Source organism: Cylas formicarius, unplaced genomic scaffold (assembly GCF_029955315.1).
Source record: "Cylas formicarius isolate icCylForm1 unplaced genomic scaffold, icCylForm1.1 PGA_scaffold_1__22_contigs__length_36826433, whole genome shotgun sequence".
Lineage (NCBI taxonomy): Eukaryota > Metazoa > Arthropoda > Insecta > Coleoptera > Brentidae > Cylas > Cylas formicarius.
The window spans coordinates 34,253,843-34,274,579 of record NW_026844264.1 but is presented as its reverse complement, the minus strand read 5'-3'; the positions used below and the strand labels follow the sequence as shown (position 1 = coordinate 34,274,579).

The following is a 20,737-nucleotide window of genomic DNA, read 5'->3' as shown; positions in this document are numbered from 1 at the left end:
TTCTCCTTCCCTAGAAATTAAACAACAATATCGAACTTTTATTACAATTTTTATTAAAATATAAACCAAGACATATATACTTAATTACTGATTAATCCTAAGTAGTCGTCCATTAGGGTTCCAATGGCGAACTGCAAAGAAACAAAGGAAAAATATCAACTTGATTGCTCTGTGTCGAGAAAGCTTACGATGCCGCTGGCGTCAACTCTCGTCCCCACGATTTTCAGTCTTATCTCAGCCTCGGCCGCTATTACAACATCTTCATCTTTGGTTTTGTAACACTGAGGGTTAACATTGGGGCAGAACTCCATTTCTGCGGGTATAGACTGGAAATTGTTTAAGTAAAAGCTTGCCCTTTCACTAGATTAAAACACACTTACGTGGTGGGAAATGAAACAGGATAGAGGTCCGATTTCAGCGAACATTCCAACCTAAAAAAAAACAGACACATAGCTTACTTGCTGAATAAAAAGATAAATTCTACCTTGTTCACTTGACGGACTACCGCGTCCAACACTTCGCCCTTGAATGGCCGAAAAACGATCGCCTTGTACTTTACAGGGTATACGACAAAGCCCTGGCCGGGAAGAATCAAACCGGCTCCAATACTATCGATCGTGGTTACCGCTATAACAAAGCCGTACCTGCAAATATTTAAGTGACGTTTCTGCGAACCGACCACCGGTAAAAATTCTCTACATACTTGCCGGTACACGTTCCCTCGACTTCCGTGTACAACTTGGTTTTCACCTTCTCGAGGAGCTGCGGTCCGAAATATTGGGGGTGAAGTAAAATTTCGTGTTCCAACGATATCTGCAAGTTTACAAAGGTGAGCAACCTCATTCGAATAATACGCCGGATGTTCGTACGTGGTAAAACATTCTTGCCAGGATTTCAAATTAAAACGCCGGCTGATATACTTTTTTTTTACTCATATTAGCCAAGTTCTGAAGGATCATTCGGCCACAGGTAAAGTATATTACTAGGAACATGAAGATTTTAAATCGCGACATCAGCGCCAACGTGGAAGAAATCTACGTTTAATTCCGCTTAAAGTTTAAATTTACTCGGGTAGGTGGCGCTGAGCATTGAGCGCGGATTTGAGCGGAAGTAATTACTGGAATCTGGTTTTTTATTACGGAGTTTCACCCAGCGTCGACCGATTTGAACAATGGTTTTACCATAATACCGCGTAATTGAGGATTCTATTGATTGAAAATGCGGTTTTGGAACCGAAAATTTATTTGGAGGCGTATTACTTTTCACGTAAATTTGTAAAAAGTATTCCCGTACGGTTGCAACTGATTAGCGACCGCTTCGAAGATTTTAATTACGGCAGGGTACCGCTTCCGCCGTAAATTCTCACGGATCCGAATGAGAACTTTGCATTAATGCCCCGCCATTGTAGTTTCGTGATGTTTTGTAAAATTAATAGCGGGTTTAAGTGCCTTTTTACGTCTCTTAAAACGCGTCGTGCGTTATTATCTTTTTTTTCGACGCTTGTCTAGCATATGGCATACGGGTTTGTTTTCGCCTGTAATATTGAGCGAAACAGCCGAAAATGGAAACGGTTTCGCACCTACGTACGGTGTTCTACCCAGTTTTACGAATTATAATTAAGCACAAGCGGCTAATTAGTTTTCTTCGTCAGTATGTCGAGCATCATCCAACATTTTTTCAGTTTCCTTTCTCAATTTCGTACGGTTACACAAGTCTACGTACATTTTCTAACAGTACCGAGCCAATCAGAAGGCAGTGTACTTTTAAAACGAAATAGAAATAATCAATTAGATTTTTGTCACACGGTATAGCTTTCTTAAAAATTATTATTTGACTTAGTTGTTAAATAAAGAGACTAGTCAATTATTTGATAATATGGAAACAGGAAGAACATACCCACAAGGCGAAGAAAAAAAAGTATATGATTGTAACAGAAGTAATTAAAAACCTTGCATGTGCAGTATTTACTTACGTTTAATTAATTTTTAATACTTGTAGAGCGTAACACCAATAAAAACCAAATTGTGAAACATAGGATGTTTAATATTAACAATTTATATCGCTATTTTCCTGAAAAGCTAGAATAAAAGTAGTATAAACACATTGTCACATTTATTTCCTCAAGTTTTTTATAAATTAATAAAAAATAATCACAGAATGCTAAGGATAGTTCCAGTTACATATCTTCTTCTTTTTATTAGGCACACTTACCAAGGGCATTCGCCCACAGCAAGAATGGACATAAATAGATCTTTATCTGTGCCCATAACCGCATATCGGGACTTTTACATAATTAATTTTTCACTCTGATTAAATATCATCGGTATTCCCCACAGAAGTCCCTCTAAAAAAGACCGCACAAGTCATTTATAAATTGCTACTTTTGTGATGACAATGTATGCATTTTGGCTAACGACGAGTGCGACGAGGGGTCTTGATGTTGGTTGGTTGCTATGGTAACCACGTCAGGTGGGAAATAATAATTCGCGAGAGGAGCAACGGCAATCATTCGCATGCCAGATTAAAATTTTCTGTCTTATTACAAATCGTAAATTTAAATAAAGTAATTTCTGTTGATTAATAAAAAAACATTTCTAACCAAAACTAGCAGCTAAATGAAACCACACTTTTAATATATATTCTATATAATTTCTGTGACATGACAACAAAACTTGATTTTGATAGATTTAATTGATTGATATGATTAATTTGAAAATCGAATCCCAACTTTTGAAAAATCTCAAACAATACGTAATACGGTGCACAGTTATTATACGATATAACAAATGTACGCGCGAAATGACACACTGCACCCCTAACCGCCAAGTTTAGTGCAAATTTCGCATCGTCCCGGCATTTTCACTGTCAGTCTTTTTAATATTATTGCTCCAAAAGAATTTTGGTTAGTTTATAAACACGGCACACCGCCCCACAATCGAGTAAGCGTCTGTTCATTGCGACGTTGTCACGTGATAAAATTACCAACCATAAAAAAGACGCACTTGTAAGTTTATTGGCTCTGCTAACGAATCGAGCAGAGTTTCTAATTCATCTACACGTTTTTAAACCTAAAAATCTTGGTGTGTATGTTTTACTCGTTCTAAAACGGCAGCGATGCGAGGCACTGGCAACATTGTCACCGTCCGTCGACAGATTTGCGCCCCGTCGTAAACAATGCCATCTGTCTTGCGCGTGCGCGCGCTGTCCGGTCCATATTTCTACGCGTGACGTCGCGAGTCATGGGAAATTTTCGATGAAAAGCAAATTGGCCGCGACAAATGCGGTTTCGAGTCGACCGCGGTCCGAGATTCGTTTTTACCTTGAAACGTTTGTAGTTTGCAGCCGTACAATAACATCGCGTGTTTTTTGTTTTAATGTGGAACGTAATAACAGCGAGGTAATAGGAAGCGGAACGTCACGGCGTTTCGAATAATGAAATCGCTCGACCGGGTTCGCTTAAAAATCGTGTTTACTGCGTGTTACTTTGTTTGCGACCGTAAAAGGATGCGATGCCGTATTTTGTGTGCGCCTGCGTTAGCGAACCCCTGCCGGTTATGCCGTCGTTGTTAGGGAAAATAAAACACGCTTCGTAGAAAGATTTCAACTTTTATTTTCGTAAAACTAAACACGCCAATGGATTTGATAGACCGTTTTGTTCTTACAGCTGTTTGTGACACACAGTCACGTGCCACAGAACACAGAGATTGTTGATTCAAACCGAAAGATACACTGTCTTTACATAAATATCCTGTTAATCAGACTGGTTCGAGGATCTTTTTCGAGAATCGTCGTAATAAATAAGTAAATAAAACATAACCTACTACAAAGTATAAAATAAAATTCTGATCGTGACGGTCACGGACCACGGCTACTGACTTTTCACAACTGTCAATCGTCAGAACAGGTGATCGTCCGTTCTTCATGCATCATGGAAGTTTTGTCGGTTGTTTTGTATCAATGATCCCTTTATCCAAACCCCCTTAGTTTTGGTTGTTCTTTTTAGAGTGAGCTGAGAAGTGGCAATTCAGTTAGTGAAAACGATATACAATCGTTACCTTACTTATTTATTTTTGTTGTATGTAGGATATCAGACCGCTAGTTTTTGTGATATTATGTCTAGGTAGGTTTATGTAGTAATAAAAATGTTATACTAGTATACTTACAAAAACCAGCATGTATGAGAAGTAGTCAATATTTTGGCAATAAATACATATTTCAGAACTTGGCAATGGACATTTTTATTAAAAAATATTTATATTTTATAAATTCATATTCATCAAACTTGAAATAATAAGTTGTACGTTGAATGCAACAGTATCACGGTTTCCTTAAAAACGCAAGCTAGCAAACTATATTCAATCTTGCGAAACCAGAGCGCATTTTTTGTTTTTTAAAATTTCATTTCCTTTCAAGCATTATGTTTCTTTCAGTTATGTTCCCACTTCATTCTCTGTAGCACTGCAGTTTCTTCTGATTGGTAATCAGGCATTTTCTCCTAGAAAGTAACACCGCGGGTTTTTGTTTGCAAATTATCCATAATTAATTACAGAGAAAGCCAAATCCAGTGGATATCATTTCCTATTCTAAAATTAATTCCAACTTTCCATCAGTTTATAAGTTAATGTATAAAAGTGAGGTTAGGAGCCGGGACAATTTACTGTTCCCAAACATAGATGAATATCGCTGAGAAACAAGAAAATTTTACACTTGCACCTCACCATTGATTTTAAAGCGTTTTTCTAAAATTACTATAATCTTACTATAATTAGAAAAACTGAACTAAAACAAAAGACGATACCTTATTGACGATACTCAAATTTGGAGACATTATATAAATAAAGTATGCGTCAGTTTTAACACATAAAAGAATTAAATTGAAACATATATTATTCCATTTTTGTGGTCTACGTAAATGTAATATAATAATGCAATATAATAATAATAACAAATGTAATATAATAATAATAATGTAAATGCATAGCTCTAATAATTTTGGAGTTCGAACATTTCAATATGTCAGTTCTCCCACAATCAATTTAAATAAGAACAAAACCTATTGGCATTTACCCGAAGTACGCAAAGTAAACAAAAAAAAATCATTTTTATTATTGTGTGTTCACTTTAGAACAGGTTTTATAATAAAACTTTTTTATGTATAATATTTAGTTCCATAAAACAGTTACTAGCAGTCCCTTCGAAGCACCCAACATAAGTAAAGGAACTGTTGAAAAATATTTGGCATATTTCGAGCATAGCGGATGCGGAAATTTTACCCGTGATCGCCAAATGAAATACGGCGGTACAGCGTTGCCAAACTGTTATGTTTCCCCTATTTAATTGGGAAATTATATAATACTTTAAAGTTGCTGCTTCGTAATGCAAGTTGCAAAGACAACAAATGTTTTATTAACAAATATTTTTTTTTTCCTCTAAAAACTAAACTAAATAAAATAAGATTAAAAATGAAACTGAAACTGCACAAATTTGAAACCAAATACTAGTCAGTACCCAATGTTTTCATCTGATACGAAGGAGCTCCGAGTTTGTCGGAGAACAGCCATCTTTGATTTAATAGACCAGAATGAAAAAACGTCTGGAATTGACGATGTTCAGGGTTGCATTACGATTTAACGCTGTGCAAGAAAAACGTACGACAAGCGCGCGCGCGTGTGGCCGCCTTTAATACGTAAACCGCGTGATTACGTCAGGCAGAACGCGACGTTGCCGCGTCTCGCTTTAATGTCTTTGACGTCGACGGCCGCGAGTCCGCTACCGGGTATAAATCTCTTAAAGCTCGCTCTCCTTCGATACCGATCGCGAAACTATATACCGCGGTAAGTCTTAATTAACCCGCTAACGCAATTACTAAATAGGCCTGAGATTAATTAAACCTAGTTACGTGCTCTTAATTAATATGTTTCCTTCGAGCGGGAAGCTGCACGATACACATCGACGTACGAATAAACGTCAGAGAGCGACCGGCACAGATAACTAATAACCACGGAATACAATTAGTGGTCTCTGCCACTAACTAATGGATGGAGCGCCATCTATACGAGGCCTGGAAGCATTATACTTTGACCAAATGTACATTCGGCGTGTTTACAAATCTGGGTTGACATATTGAATTAAATAGTACACACGCTTGTAGATTTTTATATTTACTTTTGGCTTTAAATAATTTTTAAATTGTTAATTTGTTGCTAAGGATTCTTGGGGTGTCAACTCATATTTTTCCTTTTGTGGGTTTAACATATATGCTATAATATGATATGGCGCGAGTACTTGCTTATATTGATCTCGATTTTTTTGTATTTTTGATAAAGGTAATTTTACAACATTCTCGAAGATATGTTGTAAATGTTTCCACTGCGCTATAGCTTCTGAGATAGTAGCATTTTTTCTCTGCAAAATATAATAAGCAACTGATATTTTTTTTACAATACTTAAATATTCTTGTGCTGCATGTTTAAGCCCAATATTTGATACGTTTTGGTAAATCTGTTCATTTAAATTCAATTTAAATTTGACAGATTTGGAAAATAAGAGTATTCAGGATTTTATTTCTTGCATTGATTCTTGCAACAAATTGTTAATACTCGAGCAATACCCGAAGAAGAAAACTATCTTTGACTTTTTAGCTTCTTTCAAAATTAATAGGCAAAGACCATCATGGTTAACAAAATCTGCGAAAGTTATGATTAAAGTGAGAGATAAAGTTTTTAAAAAGTACAGGCTTCCAATAAATTTAATTTTCTACTTCTTGTGGCTGAATGTAAAATATCAAAATTGTCGTCAAAAATGTGTTTCTCTGTGTTTAAGTGTGTATTGTGTGTAGACTATTGCTTTTAAACGCTCTTTTATGTTCGTTAATGCGTTTCTTGAAGAATCTACCTGTTTGTCCAATATAAATTTTAGGACAAGATCCGCATTTCAACCTGTAGACACCTGATTTTTGTAATTGTTTTAAAGTGTTCGTATTCTGTATTAGGTTTCGGATAAATAGAGTTTACTATTGTCTGGATTTGTTTTTTATTTATAATTTTATCTATAATGGACGGATTGTAGCCGTTGTTCAGTGCACTGAACAAAGAGACTGAAGAGATTCAAGCCACGAAATAAATAAAACTCATTTTTCGGATCATTTGTATTTTATTCAGTGGTTCGCCGCGTCAGTTCTACTATATGTGTATTTTAGCATTATACGAAGCTATTTCTCTCGATTCAATCACGCTCACCAAAACTGGCTGCCCGAACGTCACAGGTCCCGACGAGCTACGTTGATTCTCTACGGGTTCGTTTTTCTCTGCTACGGGCAGGTAGTCGGCCGCGATCGCAGACCACAGAAACATAATCGCGTCGAGAAACACGTGATACTATTCCGATAACGTGTTTTCCCGTTACGTTTGAAAATTTACGCGAGGGTTATCTCGTCAAAGCAGGCCGTGCATGCTGTCAATTAACGGTTTCCAGACGTAGTATGGTGGTTGATCGATTGTGCGTATCGCCCGAATTGAAACGGAACTTTAGTCTCTCGAAATCGTGGTCGGCTGATTTTATGTTACCTACTTTTTTATATGTATATTATCAGACGGACAAAGCAGCCGCTATTTTTTGTCGTCTGAGGCCCAGCGCAAACCTGGCAACCTTGACGGACTGAATGCTTCTTCCACTTAAAACTACAGGGCATATATCGTTGCAATTTTAGTAAAATTTTCAAAAAGTGAGGTTAAGTTAAGTTAAGAAATATATCAGAAAGAAAAAAATATATTTGTTGTTAATGGCTAGACAAAGATTGAGACAGACTATACATGGGAGAGACAGGGAGAAGGTACACTCGGCAAAAATTAACCGCATGGAGGTTTTCAATGAAGCGACGTTGCCGATTTCATCGAAAAGTCGTTGAAATTTTATATAGGACAGGCTAGATCCGTTTCGAAGTAATATACAGTTGTAAATGATCGTTTTGCAGAAAAAAATCGTATAAAATAATGACCGATAACCAGTCTAAAACAAATTTTTTTTTTCAATATTAATAGACAATGTAGGTGTGTACTTACAGAGTTGTCGCCACCCGTTATGTCGCCCGAAAAATTAAAGAGACCGTGCCTAAAAAACGAAAAACAAAATTAATACTAGGCAGGGGAGGGCGTAGTTTCTTCCGCTACGCTCCGGTCATCTTCCTGCGTCGTAGCGAGAGCTTCCTGCGAAACGGCTCTTTGTCGTCTCGCAGAGTTACGGCCGCGTTCGCGTCATCTCGGGTTCCGTTACGCGCATCTTGCCTACGGAGTTGAGGTCCAGCTGACGGGCCGCAACTGTCGAACCGGCAGCATAGATAAAGAACAGAACTGGACGTTTAACTGAAACGGGAGAACAAATTTGTTGTATTTTGAGCTCTGCGACCCAGCTCGGCCATTAAAAATACTATGCAAATCTAGCGAAATGTCAAACAACGCAACGGAAGATGTTTTCGGGAGATGAAGCGAATTGTGAAATAAAAATTGACCAATATATTAATTAGAGTTGTAAACTCTCAACATAAGACACGACTAGACTTATTTATTTACTTCTGATTTTAGATTTAGAAATGGGAAGAAATTACGACAATAGTTGTACCGTTACCTGTTCGAAACCAATCCATTGCGGTATGATGGATAACCAAGTAGTATTATTCCAATTTTTTTTTTAAAGAAATAAACTTTCATTATTTATTTTGTAGGAATGAAAAATAGAAAAAATAGGAAATTTTTATGCATAAAATAGTCTTCAAATACGACCGTAACACGCTTGTCGCTAGCGTCGCAACAAATGATAGTAAAATCGTACTGAATGAGCATCGCGTCATTGCATTTCGATGGTGTTAACCATTTTGGGATTTTTTTTTTGCATTTTGACCGTAACGGTGATGATTTTATTCCGTTCAAGCTTTATTAACTATGTTTTGTTGTGAAAAATATCTATCTAAAACAAAATATCTAATTTTTAGTTACCAATTAGCTGTTATTTTTACTTTTTATTGTGACTGGTATTTTTACTTTTACAGTTTTATTGTAATAACATAACATCCTAACAACAAGAAAAATAATAAACCGTCCTTATTTAAAAAAATCACTACCTGCTATTAATAATTTTTAACAGAATTGTCTGTTAAAAAATCAATACTAGCCTTTTTGAAAAAAAGTAGAACAGAGAAACTAGATAAATCGTTGAAAGTGTCCTAAACCTTGAAGGATACACGCTTCAGCTCTTTTTCTCATAATGCCGCGCACTCTGAAGTACACCGCCAGCATTTCTTATAACGTTTACTGACGTATCAAAATATAAATAAATAGGGCACAGTAAATTTCTTTCATAGATTTATGTCGAAACATACACGTTTATTTGTCCCGTATCACTTTAAATCTAAAAAACCGAATCGAAACGTCCGGAGCATTGTTTATAACCTATAATGTACCGGGTCTACCAATTAACTGTCAAACAGCGCCTCTTCTCTTCTTCTTTACCTTTACTTCTTTACTGCTATGATCATTCGCTGACTTAGTACCATGGTTCAACATTAATCAGTGCAGTGTTAACAATTTACACAATGTTTAAACTTTAATACGTTGAAAAACTCAGATTCTGTATTTAACGGACAGGAATTAACCTGCCTCGTGCAATGCTACCCACAGAAACTGCGAACAGTGCCTATACTCCTTCCTTTTTCTTCTTCTTCTTTATTCGCCGGTTATAAGGTTAAATGCACAGATCACGTGTATGATATATGCGTACGTAGTTTGGCAGGCATATTTCTCTAAAGGTTGCAAATAAATTGAGCATAATTTTTTTGTGCTTTGTGTCATATGTGTGTTTTATTAATTTTTGTATAATGGGACAAGTTTTTCAAAAGTATTTTACGATAATTATTCCTATTGTAGTGTAAGGACTATTATTGATATTTCTAAATGAAAACATTAAAACGAATAGGTAGTATAAATTTAGGCATTTTATTTCTTTCAAAATAAAGTGAAAGCGATAAATTTACATCAGTTCGCTGAATTTAAGCTCGAGTAACTGAACATTGAAAAAAAAATGAATAAACCGCCCTACAAATGATTGTGATGTTGCAGCTACAAGAGGGCGCTGTTATACCTCAAAAATGTTATTGACTGTTCCGACGATCGGTAAACCGTGGTTAAATGTTGGTGTTCCTTGGTGCCGACGTCAAAAATATGTCGTCGCTTTCGAGTCCGACGATCCGTTTTAACGACTCAGTTAATTTGACGATTAAGCGACGCCGGCGCGTTTGTTATAATAATTTTAAGTAAAGTTCCGGCGAGGCGACATCCATAATTTCGTCGTAATGGTGACAGGACGAGCGGAACGGGTTTAATTTTTAGGAAACGTCGGTCGAGGAAAACCGGAATCGTGGGAAATGCGGACAGGTAAATACGCGCACGGATTTTTCGTTTTACGGACGCGTGTCGGCCGGGTCAAAGTTCGACGCAATAATCGTCGAAAAAATACCGTCGAAACGTGCCTGAGATATGAATTTTTGTTTGTTAACGTACAGGACGCAATTTCGTATGTTTATGGCGAAATTCGCGCATTCTGCGCGCTTTAACACTAGTTTACAACGCGTAGTAATAATTCCATTCGGTTGCCACGGTTACCGGATAAGTTTGACGGCGTGGGTGCGTCACGTAGCAAGATCTGCGAGTATCTTCTGTGGTTGATGTTTTATGAATACGTCAAAGTGTGGTGTTTTTTTTATCGCGTTAACGGGAGAAAACGGGTGGCGCGCCGCTGGACCAATTGCGATCGTTAACCTTTCGCCGTGATGGTTTCTCTATGAGGCTTCGCGTACAACGTTCTCTAAAACCCCTTTGCGATTTGCGGATTAGATCGTGTCGGCCTTTTGGCGCACCGGCCGTTCCTTTCTCTTTTTTAGGAGCCAGAACTCGCTTTTATTTGAAAAAAAAAACTAATTTGCCTCAAAATCGAAGTGATTTGGACTTGGGCTTCGAATATGGAGCAGTTTTAATTAGTATTAGACTTGACATTAGGTCTGAATATAATGGCATAAGAACGAATTGGTTCCGAAAATGTGATGACAATATATTCCGGGATATCATCCGTTCGTTTGTTGAACTCACACTGGAATTCTGCAGATGTTTCGCCAAGATTTCACTTGGCATCTTCAATGCTCGCGCTCCGAAAACACTTCGAACACACACAACATTTAACGGTGGCGTCTACTAACTTATACAAAGCTAGAGGTTACCTACCGAAAAAATATAAAAATAAATATAAAATATTTGCTAATCCCAGAAAAAATTAAAATTTATGCCCATATTTGATGAACTGTAGGTTCAAAAATTTGCCTAAGTTCACCAATGAATGTAAAATCATTTTTTGATTCTTTTCATATAGGGGCTGGCGAGAGAAAAGGCTCATGCCAAGCTTTTGTGCCAAACTGTATAACAAGACTAATACCTTGATCACTCGCTTGCTCCCAGAACTCTAATCAAATCTTCCAGTTCTACAGGTATATTCGATGGTCTCCACCTCTGTATAGAGGTACATACTGAGTTGAACGAAGTAAGGCGTTTCTAAAATTACAAATTACAGTCCTACAAATATTTTTAATAGTAATAACTTCTTTAACTTGTCGCAAGTCTACTATACTCTTTCGGTCTCCTTTTTCTGTCTTGTATTTGGTCCTTTAGGTGTTCATGATTATGTTGTCGTTTCCTTAGGATGAATAACTTTTCCTGATGCTTGATATTTTGTTTCTATGCATTATATCTCAAATGCATTTTGCAAGATCTTCAAATTCGACGGTTTTGCACTAAACAGGAAAAATGCCTTTTTTGGGAGCTGCTGTAAAATATTAAATCAACTTTTCCTCATCCGTTGCACCGTCTGCGTGAATAATACATAAAGTCGTCGTGGGAAACTATTCAAGGGGCTGTGTTCCTGCATTTTAAACCCTATGAGGTTACTACCCGCAATTAACTGAATTCCTGTTTAACAAAGTAATAAAATGTTAACCTAGTAAGTTCATTCATAGAAAATATCGCTGGTTCTAACCTAACCATTTGCTACCACCTCAGTTTTTGGAGGTCGCCGTAATGGCGTCCCGCGAACCGGATCCGATATTTCGGAACCTACGAAATTACACGGCCGGAAACCGACAATCACGCCGATTCCAAATTGCCCAGGCGAATCGCGTCATTCGTCCTTGGGGGCTTTTTGTTTGTTAAATTAGGAAAAGGTTGTTTTCTTTGAAAATTATTTCGATGTCGTTGGGAAACTTGAATGATTTGCAAACTCACTGTTTAGACAAAAGTGATCAGCACTTAACAAGAAGGAAAGTATATTTGGGATAAGCTGGAAAAAAAGCTAGAAGAAAAAAATAGACAAACTGCAAATAATGCAATCACATACATGGAGTTTTAATTATTTTCAAGAAATAAAACATGGTTCGATACACACGACACCGTATCCAAAGGATGGGTTGAACGCATCACCATAATACACGCTGGGTCAGACCACGGATCTGTGCCAAACTGCTTGGGGTTGTTTGAAGGATATTAAGGGTTCCAACTTGGATACAATTGTCTAATTTTTTCAAAGTTGGTTTCAAATCAATATTTTAAAAAATATTCCCAATAACAGTGTTGTTATGGATAAATTGTTAGAAATAGTATATTATGCAACAAGTGCAGTAAACGACCTTAAAGACAATGGAACTTCGATATCCTTTTAGTATTTCTATTGAATCAGTGTCTACCACCTTCAAGTAAACGTCAAAAAAATTGCCATTGCTACTAGAACCTTTGAGAGTCCGTCCTTAATGTTTTTTTCCAATAATACCTACCGAACCCGAGCTTTATTCCCAGGTAACTTCCATAATTATACATATCCGTAACTGTACATATTATTGCTAAGTCATTAAAACTGACTTTTTCCAGCCATCTGAAAAATAGTTTCCTTTTATAGAAGAATGAATAATACTAAATGACCGTATAACTTAAGCATAAATGGGAGATATTTTGTCAACGCCAGTTTCGTTGGTTTTAATTTCATCTCATCAGTAATGTAAATCTGTGTTGAAATAATTGTTGCTGCCTCTAAAAATGGCAGTCTTACTTATATTCCTTATTTATGGGAAAAGTTTTAGTTTTGTGCCTACGGAAACTCTCATTTCGTCAATACTGATATACTTTGGAGAAAACTAACTCTTACTTCAAAAGGTGGACTCGCTAAGGCAATACCTTATCAATGTTCGATCAGGCAGTCTCTCGTTTAGTAATATAATGTTTTAAGAAGCATTTTAAAATGGCCATCGTGTTTTGAGGCTTCCGTCTAATCATTGCTAATTTAATGCGATTGAAATGGTAGTAACATCTGATGGTATACTGCGTTTGATATTAATCCACTTCTGATGGAGTATTCATAACTGTTTGTTTCAGATTTCAATTAACGTATTCACGTAACTGCAGAACCGGCCTGTGCGATCCCCGCATTTAATTCCTCTGAACTTTTTCTTATTAAATTGAAAAATGCATTAATTTCTTTGTTGTTTTTCATTATCCTCCATTTTATTAGAAGTTGAGAATATACATACATATTTTTAACGCCGGCTGTGCAGTTATCGGGACTCGCGTATCGTCCATTTTCGAAATTCAAATTTGACGATAGGAGCCGCTTTGTTATTCATTTCACGCAGTTATCGACGGAACCGACGTGGTGATATCGGGATGTTGTTGAACTTTTTTCCCTAGAGAGACCGTGCAAGTGGAAAAAAAGTGCACGGAATCATTTTTGGTCGTTACGCTCGTCGCGAACGTTCATAGAAAACTTATGCTTGTGCATTTTTTTTCATTCAGTGGGGTAGTATCGGTTGATAAGATGCCTAGCCTGGCGAGAAACTTGAAATCATTTTCAAGCAAGAAATATAACTTTTTTACGACAAATTTGTTTGTCGCATAAATTTATCTGGTTCAATTTTTTATTTTTTTACTTGCTTTTACTAAATTACTCGTATATTATTATTATTATTATTTATTCGTAAAATGCTAAATACGTTTTATACGTAACTCTGTTTATGGGCAAACTAGAGTCGTATAGGGACATTGAACAGGTGAACAAACCGTTAAAAGTGTGCAGTCATCTTGAAAGTTGAAACGATGGCGAACAAAAAGCCTCTCTTGCCGGAATGTGCCGTTTCGATCGCCCGAGCGGAATAGAGAAAAAAAAAGCGGAATTAATTTTTTCACTATTTTTCGATATTGTCGGATTTAAAGGTAAAATTCGTATTTTTTGACACACCTCGTAGACTGCCGGGAAAAATCGACGTCCGATTGCTGCATTTCAGAGTTCAAATTAATATTAAAATAAATTCTCATATTACGGATTCAACTTACGGAAACGTCTTATGGTATGGTTTGTCCCAAAGTATGTCCTTTTGAGATACAGGGTGGTCAAGTTTTCAAAAATGAAACATAATTTTTTTAATATATTTAGATATTTTAATGAAATCTGGCACACATGTACCGTGGGTTCAATTTACCTTGATAACATTTTAATTGGCTTTAACTTTTTTGTTTTTGGAGATATAAAGGTAAACAAATAAACAGGGTTAGTCGCCAAGCGCAAGCGCAAACAAAACGCTCAATTTTCTGACACACAAGTCTACATCATATATTTTTTAATGGAACACCCTGTATATTATATATGTATTTAATTGAATATCTTATTCCGATTCCAATGATGTAACACACTTTCTATTTGAGTCCACTTGTTTTTGACATACCGACAACAACTTTGATATACTTTCAAAGAGTGCCTTGACTGACTGGAACAACAATAATTATTTACTAATTATAGTAGAGCAAAAACACTAAAAATAACAAATTCTTTGATACCACCATGTGACCACCATTCTCCTGCACACATTTCTTATACACGGAAGTTCCACGCCACTAATACAAGGAGTTCTGGGCACGTGATTTTTTATGTGTTCCGCCGTTCCCTGTCTAACCCCTGGGATAACATTGTGAGGAGGGGCACTGCCTTGCTGCCGTATAATTACCGCTGATATATTTAGGGGTAAATCTTCTATAGATTGTTCTATGTGGTGCTCTAAGAGTTGCAAATAATGTTACCTTTTGATCTATAAATATCGGACCACACCATACATTAATTGATTGGAACCCCTGGGTTTTTATTTCGTGTATTTGTCCAACATGTCCAACATGTCTATTATAACCCTTTCTTGTAGTGAACGAACTTTCATCAGTCCACAAAATGTTTTTCAAAAAATTATTATTCTCATTATTTCTATTTAAAAAATCCAAACAAAACTGCATCCTCCTTTGACATTGTTCTGCACTTAGTTTTTGAGTTTGACGAAATTTAAATGCATTATAATTATATTCCTTCAAAACCGAGTGGATTGATCCTCGAGAAATACCTGTCTCTTCATATACGCTGGTAATAGTGGAAACTGGATGTCCTTCATGGAATCCTAATATGTTTGCCTTATTTTCTTCATTTAAAACATTACGATTGCGGCATACTTTTTTTGGGCATTTAATACGTTGCCGTTTTCTGCAAATTTCTTTGTCAGCCTTGAAAATATCAGGCGCTCTGGATAAAGTGTAATATACTGGCGACGAGCTGCACTTTTATTATTCAGAAAGTTTACTTGAAGCACACTAAAAAAATCATGTTAACAATAATGACTTGGACAATAATTCAACCATCAACGCCGTTTACTAATATGTAAAAATTTCCCGTTTTTGCCTTTTTTCCAAAAACGAGTGGATTAAAATATTAAGTGTGTTACATCATTGCAATCGGAATAAGATATTTTCCATTCAAAGAAATATGATGCGGGGTTACATGGCAGAAAATTGATAATGTTTTGTTTTAATCTCCAATGATTTCTAGAGAAATTTAATTTCTAGATTTTTTTCAATTCGATGTACGGTTTTAAGTAATTGTATTTTTGGAATCTTTATAATTATTTCTTGTTATTTTAGTAGGCTGTGTCCGTACATCAGTTTTTAAATTCAATTCGTCGCGTCTTATTAATTTGGTGTTTAAAATATCGGAGCATTGTTATTTTAAAAACGAATGGTCGAATTGACTAATGACTGTGCCCCGAGCCATAACTCTCGAGATTTCCCTAGAAAATGGAAGGGTACCAACGGCCCTGTAAGATGACGGTCCGCGATCTCCGAATCCTTCAGTTTTAGATTTCTTTTTATGGGGCTCTGTGCAAAATGAAGTATATAAAACACTATACGAATCTGTAGTAGAACTTCGAGGAGCAATTGATTTAACTTTCCAAGGGGACCAATGATTCTTCGAAATGCCATTGCAAAAATATGAAAAATGTGCCAGTTTTGCTTTCGAGAAAATGGAATTTGCACAACAGTTTTAGGTAGTATGTTATTCTTATTTAGTATTAATTAATGTCATAACGAACTTTAATTAGTTGAAAATTATTATAAATAGTAGTTCATAACGTATAAAGCACATTTAAATAATTGAATTAAACTAAATATTGATAAGACATAATTATTTTCAAAATATATATTTTCATCCTGGTTTTTCGAAATTAAGTCCCTTGAATAATAACTGCTTGGATCTATCTTATATTTAGTTGATTTACCATGACCTACTGCTGCAAATAAAGTAAAAATGAAAAAAAATTGAATTTCGAGCTTGTCGATTGAAAAGCTTAAACGATTTTTGTTTACTTCATAACTAAAAAACGGTTAAAGCGAGTGAAAAACAAACATACATTGTATTAACATACCAACATCATATTTTTCAGAATTTTCATACACTGCCATTATTAAAAATTATAATTAAAATGAAATAAAGATGTAAAGAAGAAATGGATTGGTAAAAAAATATAATTAAAAACTGACAGTCTCGTAAATTTTTGACACATTTGTTTTTTTGTTTTTAATAAACGAGGCATAGTCAAAATTATAATTACATAATATTTAGCTCATTAAGATTATTTCGAAATCATATATTTTCATTTTTAGTTTATTTAGTCGATTTACTATGGCCTACTGATACGAATAAAAAAAAACTTTATACTAATATATACATATTTTTTCTACTCCCGTCTGGAAAATACCTAATTACCCACCGATCTAGCGTGCGGGAAGCGTCACTTTACTACGTCAGTTTCGTTTCCCATGAATTTGAGTCACTTCGGACATTTTGACATTTTGACGTTAGTGAATTCTGACGGTCATATCAGTGAATGTATTCATGTTGTTTTGCGAAAGCGTACCCCAAAACTAACGGTCGTAGAAGAAGTATAGCATGCAACACGTTCGGTAAACTTTTTAACTCACTCGTTTATGAAAAACTCGCTCCGCTGCGCTCCGCTCGTGTCAAATAAATTGGTGAGTCATATGACGTTTACCGTACTTGTTGCATAATATACTATTACCGAACGTGTTGCATACTATACCTTCTCTACGACGGTCTGTTTACCGCACTTTTTTCATAATATGCTATGAAAAGCTTAAACGATTTTAAAAAAATGTGTTTGCTTTATAACTAAAAATCGGTTAGAGCAAAAAATCCTATATGAACGTATTTAAAATTCTCCACAATAGGATTTTATTTCTAGTTAATGTGAAGTTGAGCTGAGGTGGCTTTTACTTGATGAAAATCCATTTATCAAAATAAATAAGAACTAAAAGTTCAGATTTTCACGAAATTATATATTTTTACATTTCATAAACTTTTCCAATGTATCAAACACGATCCTACCGAGTTATATCAAAGAAAAGTCAAGGAAGTAATTACTAACTCCACACTATTTAGTGACAAAGACAAATATTTTTTAACAATGTGAATCCACAACCGCCGAAATTATATTCTTTAGTTGAATTACGTAATAGGATATGCCCATTAGGCCAGTCGTGTCTTATGTAACAGCTCCAGCAGTTAAACTCTCAACAAAATTAGTAAATATTTTAAAGTTCCACGCAGATTTTAAACCAAAATTTGCAATAAAAAATTCTTTTGAATTAATCAACAAAATTAAACATATCAAAATCCCTTCTAACGCAACACTATTGTCTTTTGATGTACAAAACTTATTTCCCAGTATTCCACCTATGGATGTGATAGATTGAGTAGATTTCACCCTAACTCGGAAACAGGTTAACCCATTGGTGAAACAAGGTTTATTAGATTGCTTAATAGAATTTAATGGACAGATTTACATCTCTAAAGAAGGTTTGATTATGAGAAACCCACTTAGTCCTTTGTTAGCCGAGATTTTTATGGATAATTTGGAAAATATCATACTAGAACATCTTTACGTAAAAATTTTCTATTTTGGTATAAATACGTGGATTGATTTTTTTTTATATTACCTTAACTCATTACATAAGCTTATAAAATTCACTATCGAGATTGAACAGGATAACTCTATTAATTTTTTAGACTTAATTATTACGAAAGGGCAAAACAAATTAGATTTTTCAATTTATCATAAACCTTCGGACACGGACACAGTCCTACAGAACACCTCAAATCACACACAATGGCTGCAGTTCAATCTTTTATACACAGACTTCTTAATACGCCACTCCCAACAGAAAATTACAACAACAACGGCTACAATCCGTCCATTATAGATAAAATTATAAATAAAAAAACAAATCCAGACAACAATAAACTCTATTTATCCGAAACACGGAAAAACACATTTTCGACGACAATTTTGATATTTTACATTCAGCCACAAAAGGTAGAAAATTAAATTTATTGGAAGCTATGGAGATTAACAAAATAAGACGTTCAAATATAGTGCTTAACGATCAATTAGTAGCAGATAGTAGATATAGTAGCAGGTAGTTTGTAAATATTACATTTGATAAAGACACGGTGTTGTCGAAACAATTGCCATGTAAAAATATATAATTTCCTATATAATCCTGTATCTCAAAAACGTTTCACATTTCACAAAAAAATGACACAGTGTCGCGTAAGCCCCAACTTTCTATGTTAAAAAATAACCCGGGATATCCCATAAAAGTGCTCAAAATGGGATACTCGGTATTTTATGCGAACAGAATTAAAGTAAAACGCCAAGACACTCGGACCGTTTTCGATGACGTCACTATAAGTGACATAATAACCGAATTGTGTCTCTCGTCGGCGGCGCTCGATAGATCGCTGGTCAAACTATACCGTTCGATATAGCGCGTGAATTTCAACTACGTACCCTTTGGGAGGCGCAAAACCGTCGCCGTCGTCGTCGTCGTCGACCTTTCTGGACACTCGCACTCGCGCACCGGTACCGACAAGGGTGACGTCATGCGTACTCGCGGAACCCGAATCGCGTGGAACGTCTCGCTGGGTCCATTTGCTCTGGGGATGGCACCACAAGTCCACGGGATTGCAAACAACGGACCCGTGAATTCTTCTAGTGCCATTCGCAGGCGAATGCGGTACGATGGGTACGATGGTACCGCGTGCTTACGTCGCCGCGTATCGACTCGAACTGCGAGGTACCACCGACCGACCAACGTTCGACAGGTATTACGGAATACCCCCGCCTCTGCCTCGACGCGTTCACCTGGGCCAGGACATTGCACCTGTGTATAGTTCCTCCTGCGGCGGCCCCGGTACCACCACCACCATCGCCACCATCGCCACGGTTCGTCGCTATTAGTCATAGTCGTAGGTCGTCGCGACGACTCGATCGGAACGGTACCGCGGTACCGCACTCCCGGACGTGTATACTACGACCAAAAATATAGTGCATTTATTGCTTTGACGTTTTAAGTATCCCAACAGATATATATTCTGCAATGACTGAGATGGACTGTTACGAATATTTGTAGAATCTTGAATTTTTTTTATTTTAACATCAGGTGATATATATCATTTTTAAGAGTTAAGAGAGGTTCCTGTTTTTTAACATTTTTAAAATGAAGCAGATGGAAGACATCGTAGAATTTGAAGACGAAGTGGTGATGGTAGTCGAAACTAATGCAGCAAATAAAAAAAACGGATCCATGTGTCTTCGGATGCTAAACAAATTGTTTTGAATGTATAAAATTTTATAAGAAATTCAGAAGGAGAAGAAGAACTGCGTACTTTTTTGAAGAAAATGGATTTTTAGTTCCAAACAATTAATAAACGTGATGACAGTAGCGATAGTGACGGTTTTTTAAGTGAAATGCAATGAAATAGAAAGTAATATTGTACTATTCTTTATGTACATGTTTTAAGAATTGCTCGGCAAAAAAGATTGAAAACGTACTTATGTTTGTTAGTGTGGGTACATAAATTCCTAGGACGGTCCTGGAATGGTTACAGCACACAGTAGACAAAGTTAATCACGGGGTCGGTTGTAAAAGCACTATATTTCTGGTCGAAGTATATAGCCCTATTCCGATTTAATATCGCTTTCGTACCGTAGGGTGTGTTCGAAATAATATACCGTAACCGCTTAACCCGGATAGGATAGAAGCAAAAAAGTTACATAGGAAAGTTGCGCGATTTTTTTTTGAATTTTTCATATACAGCAAAGGGCTATGGAACAAATTCGTTTCAAAAACAATCAAAAAATTGAAACATAAATTATACATGTATTGTATATAATAATAACAGTGACATTTATTTTGTATCAAAATTATACGCAGAGAAATTTTGATATTATGGTTGCAAAAAAGGAGTTGGTAACAATTGCGAAAAA

General features: G+C 36.0%; 1 protein-coding gene and 1 long non-coding RNA gene across 3 annotated transcripts; both read right to left on the bottom strand.

Annotated features, from left to right (window-relative positions):
- Positions 1-31: 31 nt before the first annotated feature.
- On the bottom strand, positions 32-961 carry LOC132696808 (DNA-directed RNA polymerase II subunit RPB7). 2 transcript variants are annotated; one of them, XM_060661849.1, is made up of 6 exons: positions 870-961; positions 704-813; positions 485-644; positions 381-431; positions 189-326; positions 32-131 (listed from the first exon to the last, which is right to left on the bottom strand). In XM_060661849.1, the coding sequence occupies exons 1-6, from the start codon at positions 879-881 to the stop codon at positions 81-83; spliced, it is 522 nt and encodes a 173-aa protein (XP_060517832.1). In that variant the 5' UTR covers positions 882-961; the 3' UTR covers positions 32-80. The 2 variants fall into 2 exon arrangements, with proteins under 2 accessions (XP_060517832.1, XP_060517831.1); XM_060661848.1 differs by lacking the exon at positions 870-961 and having other exon boundaries at positions 704-860.
- A 1,666-nt stretch (positions 962-2,627) lies between these two features.
- On the bottom strand, positions 2,628-19,582 carry LOC132696230 (uncharacterized). Its single transcript, XR_009618006.1, has 2 exons — positions 19,259-19,582; positions 2,628-8,360 (listed from the first exon to the last, which is right to left on the bottom strand). It is a non-coding gene; the product is annotated as an uncharacterized LOC132696230 (long non-coding RNA).
- Positions 19,583-20,737: the final 1,155 nt, after the last annotated feature.